Source organism: Sceloporus occidentalis, unplaced genomic scaffold, assembly GCF_023333645.1.
Source record: "Sceloporus occidentalis isolate IW3139 unplaced genomic scaffold, rSceOcc1.0.p SCAF_2, whole genome shotgun sequence".
Taxonomy (NCBI): Eukaryota; Metazoa; Chordata; class Lepidosauria; order Squamata; family Phrynosomatidae; genus Sceloporus; species Sceloporus occidentalis.
This window is the reverse complement of record NW_028316982.1, coordinates 273,430,658-273,444,337: the sequence shown is the minus strand read 5'-3', so window position 1 is coordinate 273,444,337 and position 13,680 is coordinate 273,430,658. Positions and strand designations below refer to the sequence as shown.

Here is a 13,680-nt window from a genome sequence, read left to right as displayed (position 1 = left end):
CCTTCAGCACCCCAAAGCCTACGAAAACAACTCACCTCCTCCATTGCGATAGCAGAGGTATGGGAACCGCCACACGTTCCCTAGACCCACGCAGTATCCGACGCAGGAGAGGAGGAATTCGTATTTGCCACCCCAGGTCTCCCTTGGAGGGCCGGCTTCAGGGGCCACCGGTGTCACGGGTTCGATGTGGAAAGGGGTCTGCGGCTGGGTCAGGACGGTGGCGGCGGACGAGGGGCAGACATCCAGAACGGCCCCATTTGGCTGGGCATCATTTCCCTGGGGCTGCAGGAGAAGGAGAAAGGGCAACATTAACAAGTTGTAAGCCACTCTGAGAGCATTTCTGGAGTGGGGTATAAATGTTGTTGTTGTTCTGTGCCTTGATGTCATTTCTGACTTATGATGACCCAAATGCAAACCCATCACGGGGTTTTCTTGGCAAGATTTGTTCACAGGTTTGCCGTTGTCTTTCCCTGAGGCTGAGAGAGTGTGACTTGCCCAAAGTCTCCTGGTGGGTTTCATGGTTGAACCCTGGTCTCCAGAGCCATAGTCCAACACTCAACCCACTAAGCCTGACTGGCTCCCAGGGCATAAGTACAATAAGTAAATGAAATAAAACAGACGGGGCAAAAGGGTGGCTACTCAGACCGAAATGCCCAAGAGAGCAAGGGCATCACTGAGGGCTTTTTTGGATAGCAGGGAAAGAAGACGAGGAGAAGAGGAAGCAAGAGGGCCTTCAGCAATGTGGGGAGAGAAGGAAAAGGGGGACACATAACCCCCACCGCCGTCACAGACGTGTTTGGTAAGGACGCCAGACTTCGACCATAGAATTGCGCTGGAGGAGCAACAAATGCCCAGCAGAGTGTCCTGTCTTCCAGTGCGACTTTTGGTTAAAATTGACCACAGAGTTGTGTCGGAGGACCTAGATATTCCTAGAGAAAACATATTAATAAAATCCATGAATAATCAAATCTGCAAATGTCAAAACCGCAAACGTGGAGCGACAAGTGTATTTACTTGTAAAGTAGTCCCCAGGGAACCTGGGAGATTGTGTGTGTGTGTGTGTGTGTGTGTGTGTGTATTCACACCTGAACAGGAGGAGCCAGAGAGTCTGTTTTTGGGCAACTTGTTCAACAGGCTCTTCCTGTGTGTTCATGCGCAATGCACAACACAAACGCTGGAGTAGAAAAGCAGAAAAAGCACTCCCACCCCCAAAAAATATGTGCCGGATCCTTTTGAGGCTATGGGGAAACATGAGGAAATTCCTCTGCATTGCATTGCATTGCATTGCATTGCATTGCAAGACAAACAGAAAGTTTTCTAAGGGCAAACGTTTGCTTGACTGCACTTTAAGACCAGAGGGGCTTTATGGCTTAGTTTTTCTTGTTTTATGAGCGTATTTCACTCACCCCAACCATGCAAAGGGCAGCCTCAAGGGCTGGCCTGGGTTTTAAACCCATCAGCAAATGAAAGGCCCATGGTTATGCAAGAGAAACACTGAGCAATGCCAGCCAACTCAAAAGAGACAGAGCAGCTGAAGAGAGACTTGGCAGCAGTGCTCTTCTCAGGAGCGTGCAAGTCTCCTCTTATGCAGAGTTCATAGAATCCATAGAGTTGGAAGAGGACCCAAAAGGTCATCCAATCCAACTCCATTTGGCCATGCAAGAAGATACCATCCAAGCAGAGAGCCATTGGGCAGAACAGAACCAGGCATTTAGAATCAAAGGGCCATCCAGTCCAACACTTTTACCATGAAAGCAGACACCGTCAAAGACAAATGACCATTCAGCCTCTGTTTAAGAACAGCCTCCAAAGAAGGAGATTCTACCAGCATCCGAGGCAGCAGCATCTTCCACTGTCAAACAGCTCTGAATGTCAGGAAGTTCTTCCTAAGGTCTAGATGGAATCCCTTTTCCTGCAGCTGGAACCCTTTGCTCCATGTCCTATTCTCTGGAGCAGCAGAAAACCAGCTCAATCCATACTCAACATGGGCTATCATATCCCCTCTTAACCTTCTCTTTTCCAGGCTAAACATACCTATAGAATCATAGAATCATAGAGTGGGAAGAGACCCCAAGGACCATCCAGTCCAACCCCATTCTGCCATACAGGAACTCTCAATCAAAGCATCCCCAACACATGGTCATCCAGCCTCTGTTTAAAGACCTCCAGGGAGGGAGACTCCACCACTCTCCAAGGCAGCATCTTTCATCATTGAACATCTTTTACTGTCATGAAGATCCTCCTAATGTTGAGGTGGAATCTCTTTTCCTGGAGCTTGGCTCTATTGTGTCCTTCCTCTGGAGCAGCAGAAAACAAGCTTGCTCCCTCCTCAATATCACATCCCTTCAAGTATTTCAAGAGGGCTATCATATCACCTCTTAACCTTCTCTTCTCCAGGCTAAACATCCCCAACTCCCTAAGCTGCTCCTCATAAGGCATTATGGCTTCCAGACCTTCTTGCTCCCAAAGATGCAAACAAAGAGGAGGTACCCAGAGGCTGCCTTTCAAACATTGGCAGGGCACCTGCTTCACCTCTCCCTTTCAGTGCCATGCTCCTTGCAAAAACACAGCAATAGTATACTGGTTATGGGAAGCCCTCCAATGATTCAAAAGCAAAGTGGGAATCCAAAGCTTTGCCACTTCCAGTAAAGGCAGCAGCCTCTTCTGACCTTCTAATTGCAATAACCTCTTACTGCTTTGCACAGTTAACATGGAGAAAGCCAACAAAGGAGAGAAATGGCTGCATGTTTCGGTTCTCTCAGGATGTCGCACCAGAGAAACTCAAACATTTTAAGCAAATAAGTGGATTTAGACCTCTGAGTGGGAAAAAGCAGAGCTGGATAGCGTCCGATCAATACTCTGGAAGGTTCATTAACCTTTCAAGCAGTCCTCCAACACTGTCCCTTTCTGCAACCCCAATGTGCCCTAGTTCTTCCAGATCCACGATAAGACTGTATCACATGAAAAATGAGGCTGTTTTAAGCTGGTTCTCATTCACCTTAGCACCCATTTATTTGTCTCCTTAATTTTTCCATGGTACTTGCAGTACTTTCCTCCAGCACCACATTCCAAATGAGGCCATTTTCTTCCTGTCAGCTTTCTTCACTGCTCAGCTATCAGAGCTCTAAGATTCAAATTACAATAGCCTCAGTTTTGATCATTAAATTAAAATTCAAACAAAAACTTTTATTTATACCCTGCTTTTCTGATACAAAGGCAATCAAAGCGGCTTACATCATCTTGGCTTCCGGGGAGAGTTCTGGTTTGATCTGTTCCAGGATCCCTTTCTTTGCCCTTTTAGCTGCTAGCCATGGGATCCTCTTCTCCAGCACCACATCTCCAATGAGATGATTTTCTTCTTATCTGCTTTCTTCACTATCCAGATCGCACATCCAAACATGGTGATGGGGAACACTCTGGCTTGAACAATTCTAATTTTGGTGCTCAGTTGTATGTCTTCACTCTTTAAGATCTTTTCTAGCTTTTTCATGGCTGCCCTTCCCATTCCTAGTCTTCTGATTTCGTGACTGCGGTCTCCGTTCTGACTGATGTTTGGCCCAACTCTTCTACATAGTATAGCTGAGTGGGGGATTAATGGACCTTGTCACCCTCATAAGTAACTAGTCCTCTTCATAGTCCATCCACCAAAGATGTAATACCAGAGGGTTCAGAAGAGGGTTGCATTCAGGACACCTGGAGATCAAACACTGTTGCTTACAACCAGGAGAAGAGCAAAGTACACAGGCATTCCCGATTATTTACCAAATGCCAGGCACACGTGCCCCAGGTGCCACCTTCTCAGCTCTCTGAAGTTTTGTTTACCAGCCATACAAAGCACACACCATAAATGCAGAACAATGTAGCTGTGGAACTTAAGTTGCTGTTAAGAGAGGCACTCCTGGGGTGGGATGGAGAAACACTGCAAGAAGGGTTGGAGGCTTGGAGCCCTAAAGGCATTGCTGGACTACAGATCCCAGCATCCCTGTTCACTGGCTGTGCTGGCAGAGGGGCTGCTGAGAATCCACATCACACCGGTGTTTGGTTTAAATACATTGGAACATATTTTAAATGATCTTATTCAAGATTAAGAGGTGATTTGATAGCCCTGTTTAAATATTTGAAGGGATGTCACTTTGAGGAGGGAGCTAGCTTGTTTTCTGCTGCTCCAGAGAACAGGACCCAATGGAGCAATGGAGGCAAGCTCCAGGAGAAGAGATTCTACCTCAACATTAGGAAGAACTTCCTGACAGTAAGGGCTGTTCCACAGTGGAACACACTTCCTCAATGGAGAATGATGAGGTCTCCTTCCTTGGAGGCCTCTCAACAAGAGGCTGGATGGCCATCTGTCATTGGGGATGCTTTGATTGAGAGTTCCTGCATGGCAGAATGGGGTTGGACTGGAGGGCCCTTTGGTCTCTTCCAACTCTATGATACCATGATTCTGTTAAATAATCTTACACCTTTTTAAATCCTTTAAAATATTTGTCACAACTTAATTCTTGTGTGCCTTCAAGTTGTTTCCTACTTATGGCAACCCTACAGTTTTTCTTAGGGTTTTCTTGGCAAGTTTCTTCAGGGGGGACTGCCATTGCCATCCTCTGAGGCTGAGAGTGTGTGGCTTGCCTATGGTCACCCAGTGGGTTTCCTTGGCTGAGCCAAGATTCGAGAACCCTTGTCTTCCAGTGTCTGAGTCCAATACTCAAACCACTAAACCAAGTTGTCCTTTCCACAATTTATGTTGTTTTAAATCGATCAAACTAAGTTTATTCTATTCCACCCAAGAAGTTCAGCTATAAGGCAAGATATAAATATTTGAACAAATAAGTTAATATAAGGCATGGGTGGGACTTATGCGGCCCTCCGGATAGTATTGGATCGCAACACCCAGCATTTCTTATCACAAGCTTATCAGGCAAATGTGAGTTGCAGTCTGTCAATGTCTGAAGGGCCACATGATTCCCACCGTTGCCTTACATTCATGGATGGCAATTTAGGAAGCCCTCTGCAAAAGGGCCCAGGCAGCAGTGTGCTTTTTACAGCAATGTAGAGATGTGGTCCATGGAAACCATGAGGAGAAGCCTTGGAGAAGAAAAGGTTAAGAGGTAATATTATAGCCCTGTTTAAGGATTTTTAGGGATATTATATTGAGGATGGAGCAAGCTTGTTTTCTGCTACTCCAGAGAATAGGAGATGGAGCAATTGATGCAAACTGCAGGGAAAGAGCTGTTCAGCAATGGAATATGCTGCTTGGAGAATGGTGGAGTCTCCTTCTTTGGAGGTTTCTAAACAGAGGCTGGATGGCCTTCTGTCAATGGGGATGCTTTGATTGTGAGTTCCTGCATGGCAGAATGGGGTTGGACTGGATCAGGGTCTTTCTTGGCATCTCTTCCAACTCTATAATTCTATGTGCATCTTTTAAGAGTACATTAGCTCTGTGTATTCCTACTTGGCAGCATGGGGCTAGACTAGATGGCCCTTAGGATGCCTTCTACCTTTAAGAGCCTATGCTCTCAGCCACCTTGAATCCCTGTATCAGGAAAAGGGGCAGGATGTTGGGATATAGCAACTTCGCGTGCTGAGACCTTCTAGTAATGCATGTCTATGGTAGTGTATTGTTTACTCACAGCCCTCCTCCATTCCCTGTTTACCCAAGAGCACACCTTGCCTGTTGTCCCTGGGAGAAAGAGCCACCATTCTCTCTCTCTCTCTTGCCCTCTCCTTCTCAGGAGAAGATGCCTTCCTTGCATGCTGAGAAGAAACTTTTCTCAGATGTATGTAACCTACTTTTTCCTACCTTATTTTTTTCCTGCAACATGAAGCTAGACCTGTGTGTTACTTCATACTACATATTTTTGTAAGCATTTTTGTTTTATTATTCACTTTAACCAAGTGACTGTGTTTTATTGGGGACACCTGGGACTGGGAGATACAGTGGACCTCGTTTTCCTGCTCAGTCGTATTCCTCTGTGTTTACTCTGCTAGTCAGATTAAACAATCTCTCCCACTTTCCTGAGTTTCTAGCAATTCTCAAGAAAGTGATAATTCCAACAGAGGAGATAAGTATAAGGTGAAATCGTAGTCCTGGTTCTCGGAGAGAGGGACGGATTTGGATAGACAGAAACAGACCGATTCCCAGGACGTGAGTTATAGTTTTATGGGTCCATGTGGAGTCTGCTACGGCAATAAAAACATAACATACAACTTGCACGCATGGGAACAAGGAAACAAAAGAAGAAGGGTAAAGAGCAGCTTTGGAGTTGAAATACAGTCATGGCCAAAATGAAGGCCCTCTGCTGTGGACAGAGCTGGGGGTAATATTCATTATTTATTATTAATTGTTGCTATTGTTGGTATTATATCCCACATTCTTCTCCAAAAGTTGGACTCAAGGTGGTTTCAAAAGATGAAAATAAATACAGATTTAAAAGCACATAACAAAGAGGTAACTGAAAACATATAAAATATTACATATGCAATTAGTCTGTCTATAAAATTAAAAGCAATGTAATTAGGCTGTCTATGAAATTAAAACCAAATTGATCAAAGAGGCAAAGGAGGGGGGATACAATGCCACCATCTAAAAAACAAACCCCGCTGCAGTCAGCTCTAAAGGACTTTCAGGAGAGAGTTGGAGTGATTTGGTTGTGCATGGCTTATATTGCTGGGGGTTGGATGAGATGGCCCTTAGGCTTCCCACCAGCTCTATGAGCCTATTCTCCTAGGGACAGAGGGGGCAGAGAACAGTCCTCTCTTTAAAGGCACTCTCTCTTTGAAGGGCATCCTAGTGCCAAGATCAGTTTAGGGGGGCAAAACCCCAAGGAAGGAGGTTTGGGGAGGGCTTGAATCTGCCCATCAGCCAGTCAACACCTCAAGGGCTGAGCAAGCATGTGGCTCACCTGGCTGCCATCTCCGTCACCAAGCCAAGATGAACTGTATTTCAAGGACTCCTACAGTTGAAAGAGACCCCCAAGGGCCATCCAATCCAATCCAACCCCCTTCTGCCATGCAGGAATACACCATCCAAGCCCTCCCTGTGACAAATGAACATCCAGCCTCTGTTTAAAAGCAGCCTCCAAAGAAGGAGAACTCACAACCCTCCATTGAGGCAGCAGCATCTTCCATTGTTGAACAGCTCTAAGCTTCATAATGTTTAGGTGGAATCTCTTTTCCATTCACATTATCATAGAATCATAGAGTTGGAAGAGACCCCAAGGGCCATCCAGTCCACCCCATTCTGCCATGCAGGAACTCTCCATCAAACCACTCCCAAAGACAGATGGCCATCCAGCCTCTGTTTAAAGACTTCGAAAGAAGGAAACTCCACCACAATCCAAGGGAGAATCTTCCACTGTCAAACAGCCCTTACTGCCAGGAAGTGCCTCCTAATGTTGAAGTGGAATCTTTTCTAGTAGCTTGCATCCATCAATTTCAGCCCTATTCTCTGGAGCAGCAGAAAACAAGCTTGCTCCCTCCTCAATATGACATCCCTTCAAATATTTAAACAGGGCCATCATATCACCTCTTAACCTTCTCTTCTCCAGGCTAAACATCCCCAGCTCCCTCAGTCGTTCCTCATAGGGCTTCATGGTTTCCAGACCTTTCACCATTTTAGCCGCCCTCTTTGGACACATGGCTCCAGTTTCTCAACCTCCTATTTGAATTGTGGTGCCCAGAAGCGGTCACAGCATTATTCCATTTGGGGTCTGACCAAAGCAGAATAGAGTGGCACTATTACTTACCTTGATCTAGACACTACATTTCTATTGATGCAGCCTAAAATCACATTGGCCTTATGCAACAAATGATCTCTGCCTTTTGCATCCACAGATCTGAATCAACACACATACAAATCAGCATCCTCTTTTTTTTTTTTGAGGGGGGAAAGGGATTGATGTGTTAAGTGGCCACCCCAATTGGGAAGAATCTCATACTTAAGACATTTGAAATGAAAGCAACACTGCTGGCCTGGTTTTAGAAGGAGAGGAAAGATCTTTGGTTGCCAATTGCTGGAGCACCTTGCAAGGTGGGACAGAAGTGAATTAATAATAGTAACAAATTCAGTGTGTCTTGAGAATGCGACTGAGAGAGCGCACAAGCATGATTGCTTTCAGAAAGTCTTTATTGTTTGCAATCAAAGATGCTTTTATTTTAAACAGTTCTGAATGTGTCTATAGAAAATGCTAGTTAAAAAAACCCATTGCAAACACAGCCTTGGAGACAGGTTTGGCCTCAGTCCAGGCACCATTTCCTGGAATACTCTAAAAGGTTAGTGAGCCACTCACACAAGCCCTGGGGGTTATCTGCCTGTTTAAAACATTCGTATCCTATGCAAGACTGAACGCTAATGTTAGGATCATCCAAAGCCACTGTATTTCCCATCACCATCTGCGGATGCAAGAGCTGTTTTATCTGTTCAAGGACCCATTTATTTGTCCACAGTATCCACAGCATTCCCAGCACTCTTCTCCAGGACCACATATCAAATGACTTCCTACAATGCCATCCATGGATGTAAGGCAGAATTGGGAATCATGTCAACCTCCAGAAGTTGCTCCAGCAGCTCAAATGAATGGATTTCCTCATTTGAGATGTGGTCCTGGAGAAGAGTGCTGGGAATGCTGTGGATACTGTGGATATAAGACAGGGGGGGGGGGGGAGTCATGCAGCCCTCCAGGGAATCTTTGACCACAACACCCAGCATTTCTTATCTAAAGCTTATCAGGCAGATGGGAGCTGCTGGAGCAACTTCTGGAGGTTGACATGATTCACACTCCTGCCTTACATCCATGAATGGCATTGTAGGAAGCCCTCTGCAAAAGGGCCCTGAAGGGGATGCTGGGTTGTCTTGGGACCCTGAAGGGGATGCTGGGTTGTCTTGGGACCCTGAAGGGGATGATGAGTCGTCTTGGGACCCTGAGGGGGATGCTGGGTCATTTTGGGACATTGAAGCAGATGCTCCTGGGCATTTCTTGGCACTACTCATGTGCCAGGGGTAGTCGAGGGAGAGGAGCCAAGAAGTGGCAGAGAGATACCCATCTGGGGGGCTTCCAACCTTGGAGGGAGAGGGAAAAGGGTGTCCTGGAGACAGACAGGCATTAAAGCGACCTGGATAAAGGGGTTCAGGCTTTGTGGGGGGAGGACACTGGGGAAGGGGAGGCAGCACAGAAGCCCCTCTCAGGGTGACCAGATAGCATTACCACAAAGGAGGACAAGGCAGTAGGACATTCAACAAAAATGTAGGACATGGAAAGCATGACCTATGAGAAAAGACTTAGGGAGCTGGGGATGTTTAGCCTGGAGAAGAGAAGGTTAAGAGGTGATATGATAGCCCTGTTTAAATACTTGAAGGGATGTCATGTTGAGGAGGGAGCAAGCTTGTTTTCTGCTGCTCCAGAGACTAGGACACAATGGAGCAATGGATGCAAGCTCCAGGAAAAGAGATTCCATCTTAACATTGGGAGGAATTTCCTGTGGACTCTTATCACTTACTGACAGTAAGAGTTATTTGATTGTGGAAGACCTTCTTTGGAGGTCTTTAAGCAGAGGCTGGATGGCCTCTGTCTCAAGGATGCTTTTGATGGTGAGTTCCTGCATGGCAGATGAAGGGGGCTGGACTGGATGGCCCTTTTTGGGGTCTCTTCCAACTCCAGGATTCCATGATTCCAAATAATTGCTAAAAACAGTCATGTACATATAAATCCAGGCTTCTTAGTCATGTGAAAAATGGAGGACATGTTGGAATTCATCCTGGACAGAAGGTTGAAATGCAGGGGGTGTCCTGGGAAAGGAGGACATTTTGCAATTCCTCCTGGACAGAAAAGGGAGGGCTCATTGATTCCAGGGCGCCCGGACGTCCTCCTTTCCCAGGACGGGTCCTACATTTCACACTTCTGCCCGGGAGGAATCCCCAAATCGTCCTCCATTCTGTGCAGACCTAAGCACGCCTTTACTTTTGTATGGCTTCATCCACACTGGAGCAATAACCCGGTTTGGCACCTGCCCTGGCTCAAGGCTATGGAATTCTGGGAGTTTGAGTTTCTTGTGGGGCCTTCCTTCCTTAAGCTCCGCTCCGGGCCCACAACACACTCCAACTCCCAGAATTCCATAGCCTTGAGACAGGGCTGGTGCCAATCGGGGTTATTACTCCAGTGTGGATGCAGCCTGTGAGTGTTTGTGGCTTTGTTTTCCCTTGGCGGTGTCCTCCAGTCCTCCATTTGGCGGTCCAGGGCTTGGAAAAGTGGCCCCCGGGGACTGCAACGCCCATCCTCCCCCTCCAGCCGGGCTTTGGAGGTACCTGTGTCCCAGGTGGGACTCACCTGGCTCTGGGGGCCTTGCTGCTCCTCCCTTTCCTGGCCCTGCGGAGCCCAGCCTTGCCCAGGGACCGGCGGCAGCTGCATCGGAGAGGCGCCTCTGCTGCTGCTCCTGCTGCTGCTGCTGCTGCTGCTGCCGCTCACCTGGCCCCGGGAGGGAGGGAGGGAGGGGCTCACCTGGGCTAAGCCACGCCCCCCGGGAGCAGCAGCAGCAGCAGCAGCAGGAAGGGGGCCAGGGACTGGGAGAGGCTGCCTTCCCGGAGCCAGGTGTTGCAAGCAGGCTCCGTCCGCAGGGCAGAGGGGCTCCGGTGTGGCACCTGCCCTGGGGCTTAAGGCTATGCGATGCTGGGGAATGGGGAGCTCTGCTCCGGTGCCACTGCCAGCCACAGTCCCCTGAATAGGGATGTCACACGGAGCAGGGAGCAAGCTTGTTTTCTGCTGCTCCAGAGAACAGGAGACAAAACAATCGATGCAAGCTCCAGGGAAAGAGATTCCAGCTCAACATGAGCAGGAACAGCTACGTCTGGAAACCATGAAGCCCTCTGACAAGACCCTTAGGGAGCTGGGGATCTTTACCCTGGAGAAGAGAAGGTTAAGGGCTGATATAAATAAATGAGTGAATAATAAAACTTTAATTTATATCCCGCTTTTTGTTTCCACAATCAAAGCAGTGTGCAACCTTTAAAAACACAATATATACAATTCCCCTCCCTCCCTTAAAAAAGGATTAAACAATTCTATTCATTAAAATTACAAAGGATAAAATCTAAAAACAATAATAGAATAATAAAATAACGGTGGGCAGAGTCTTCGCTTGTATAGGTCTCGGGGGGGGGGGGGGGCGTTACATGGCTGGGTTCTATTCCGGGAAGGCCTGCCGGAAGAGATCCGTCTTGACAGCTTTCCTGAAGCTCTCTAGGTTGGCAGTTTGACGGATCTTGTCCATAAAGTGGGAGCGATCGCGGAAAAAGTCCTCTGGGAGGTCGCTGTCAATCTGGCCTTTGTGGACGGCAACAAATTCCTCCCAGAGGATCTGAGGGTGTGGGGCGGATTGTACGGAAGCAGGCGAAGGAGGCTGGAAAGGTAATGACCAACACCTTGGACTGCGCCTGGAAGCAAATACGCAGCCAGTGGAGCGATTTCAATTTAGCAATAGCAAGCATATTTCTATACCTCTTCTCAGTGCACTGAAATACTCCCTAAGCGGTTTACAAAGTGTAAGCTAATTGCCCCCAACAATCTGGGGACTCATTTTGGCAACCTCCTTGGAAGGATGCAAGCCTGAGTTGAGCTTGAGCCCTTTTGCTGGTATTGAACTTGCAACCTTATGGTTTGTGAGTGAGTGGCTGCAGTACAGGCCTTTAAGCACTGGCCATCAGGGCTCCTAGTGTAATATGGTCACTCCTAGTTGTTCCTGTAATCACTATCATAGCCTTGTTTAAAGGGATGTGGAGGGAGCAAACTTGTTTTCTGCTGCTCCAGGGAATAGGACTACTAGAACACAGAACAATGGATGCAAACTGCAGGAAAAGAGATTCCATCTGAACATTAGGAGCAACTTCCTGACTGTAACTTCCTATTCAACAGTGGAGCGTATTCCCCTGGAGTGTTTTGGAGTCTGCTTTTTTGGAGGTCTTTCAACAGAGGCTGGATGGCCATCTGTCAGGGATACTTTGATTGTGAGTTCCTGCATGGCAGAAGGTGGGTTGGACTGGATGGCCCTTGGGGACTCTTCTAACTCTATGATTCTAGGAATTCCATAGGATTTGGTCACAGTAGTTACAGTAGTGTCATAGAATCCAAGAGTTGGGAGGGACCCCAAGGGCCACCCAGTGCAACCCCCTTCTTCTGCATGCAGGAACTCTCAATCAAAGCATCCCCATTGACAGATGGCCCTCCAGCCTCTGCTGAAAGACCTCTAAGGAGGGAGACTCCACCACTCTCCAAGGGAGCGTCTTCCGCTGATGAACAGCTCTTACCACAGTTGCACTGTTGGAAGATAATGGAAGCATGGTGCTATAGCAACCTGTAATTCCACACAGTTGCGCAATTGCACTACAACAATGAAAGAAAAGCAAAAGAAAAGCACAGCCACATTCCCCATACAAAAGCTGATCAAGTTGCCATATCGTTAGTATATTGTAGTTGGACATTTCACACATGCACCTTTATCATGCTGAAAAATGTGGTTCAATCTGAAACATAATAGAATAAAGTTTCCATATTTCAGAACATGATATATATCCAATTCAAATAAAAGAGTGCCCTGTACCTCAAAATAAGAAGGAAATGTACTCCGAAAATGAGCCTAGCAACGAGAGAGAATCATCTCCGCTGAAGCAGTCTGGTAGCAGCTCCCCAAAAGCGCAAATGCATTGTTATTGGCTTCGCAATCGCACAAATGAAGTGCTATTGACAAACCATTCATGAGGTTTCCCTGTTAATGAGAAGTTACAGAACGATCACAGTTTATTCACAGGAAAAGTACTGGATGAGCGCAACAAAATGTAAAAGTCTTTGCACAACTGATGACAGGAGCATGCCGTTTTTCTCCCCGTGTGATCATCTCCTAAAACTCATGGCGCCCCTGTGCATGAGACACCGCCAAGCCCCCCTGCCCCCCATTACTATGCTCAGGTCCTGCAAATCCATGCCTAGGACCTCCTTAATAGAGTCATTCATTTAGCATGCGGCCTTATTTACAGCTAGACCTCCATATTTGCAGCTTTGACTTATGCAGATTTGATTATTTGTGGATTTGATTAATATGTCATCTCTAGGAATTTCTCGGTCCTCCAACGCAGTTCTTCTGGATGTTGACCACAGAGTTGTGCTGAAGAACCTAGAAGTCCCTAGAGAAAACACTTCTCTAGGCATTTGGAGGTCCTCCAACATGATTCTATGGTCAGTTTCCAGTAGCTGTTGACCATAGAGTTGCCCTGGAGGATCTGGAGATTCCCAGAGAGGGATTATCTCAAGTAAAAAGAATAGTGGTTGTTAATTTGCATTTTCCCCACATTCACAGGGGTCCTTTGCCCCAGCAAATGCGGAGGGACCACTGTATTTTATTTATTTACTTCAAGGATTTATATCCCCTTTCTCCAACTATGGGATTCAAGGCAGCCTTCGTCTTCCCCTCTTTCTACTTCCCTCCACCTTTCCTTGCATTGTTGCCTTTTCCAATGAGTCCTGTCTTCTCATTGTGTGGCCAAAGTACAACAGCCTCCATTGAACCATCTTGCCTTCATAGGAGAGTTCAGGCTCGATCTGTTCCAGGACCTCATTGTTTGTCTTCTTGGCTGTCCAGGGTATCCTTATCACTCTTCCCCAGCACCCCATCTCCAATGAATCCATTTCCTTCCTATTCGCT

General features: G+C 46.9%; 1 protein-coding gene across 1 annotated transcript in view; it reads right to left on the bottom strand.

Annotated features, from left to right (window-relative positions):
- The window catches only part of LOC149320238 (sodium-dependent proline transporter-like), a 37,122-nt gene extending 24,800 nt beyond the window's left edge, over nt 1-12,322 (bottom strand). The window contains exons 1-3 of the mRNA XM_089508494.1: nt 12,290-12,322; nt 10,317-10,703; nt 36-282 (exon numbers count right to left, since the gene is read on the bottom strand). Of these exons, the coding sequence (XP_089364620.1) occupies nt 36-282; nt 10,317-10,703; nt 12,290-12,322 (667 nt within the window). The remainder of the gene's footprint in view (nt 1-35; nt 283-10,316; nt 10,704-12,289) is intronic.
- Nucleotides 12,323-13,680: the final 1,358 nt, after the last annotated feature.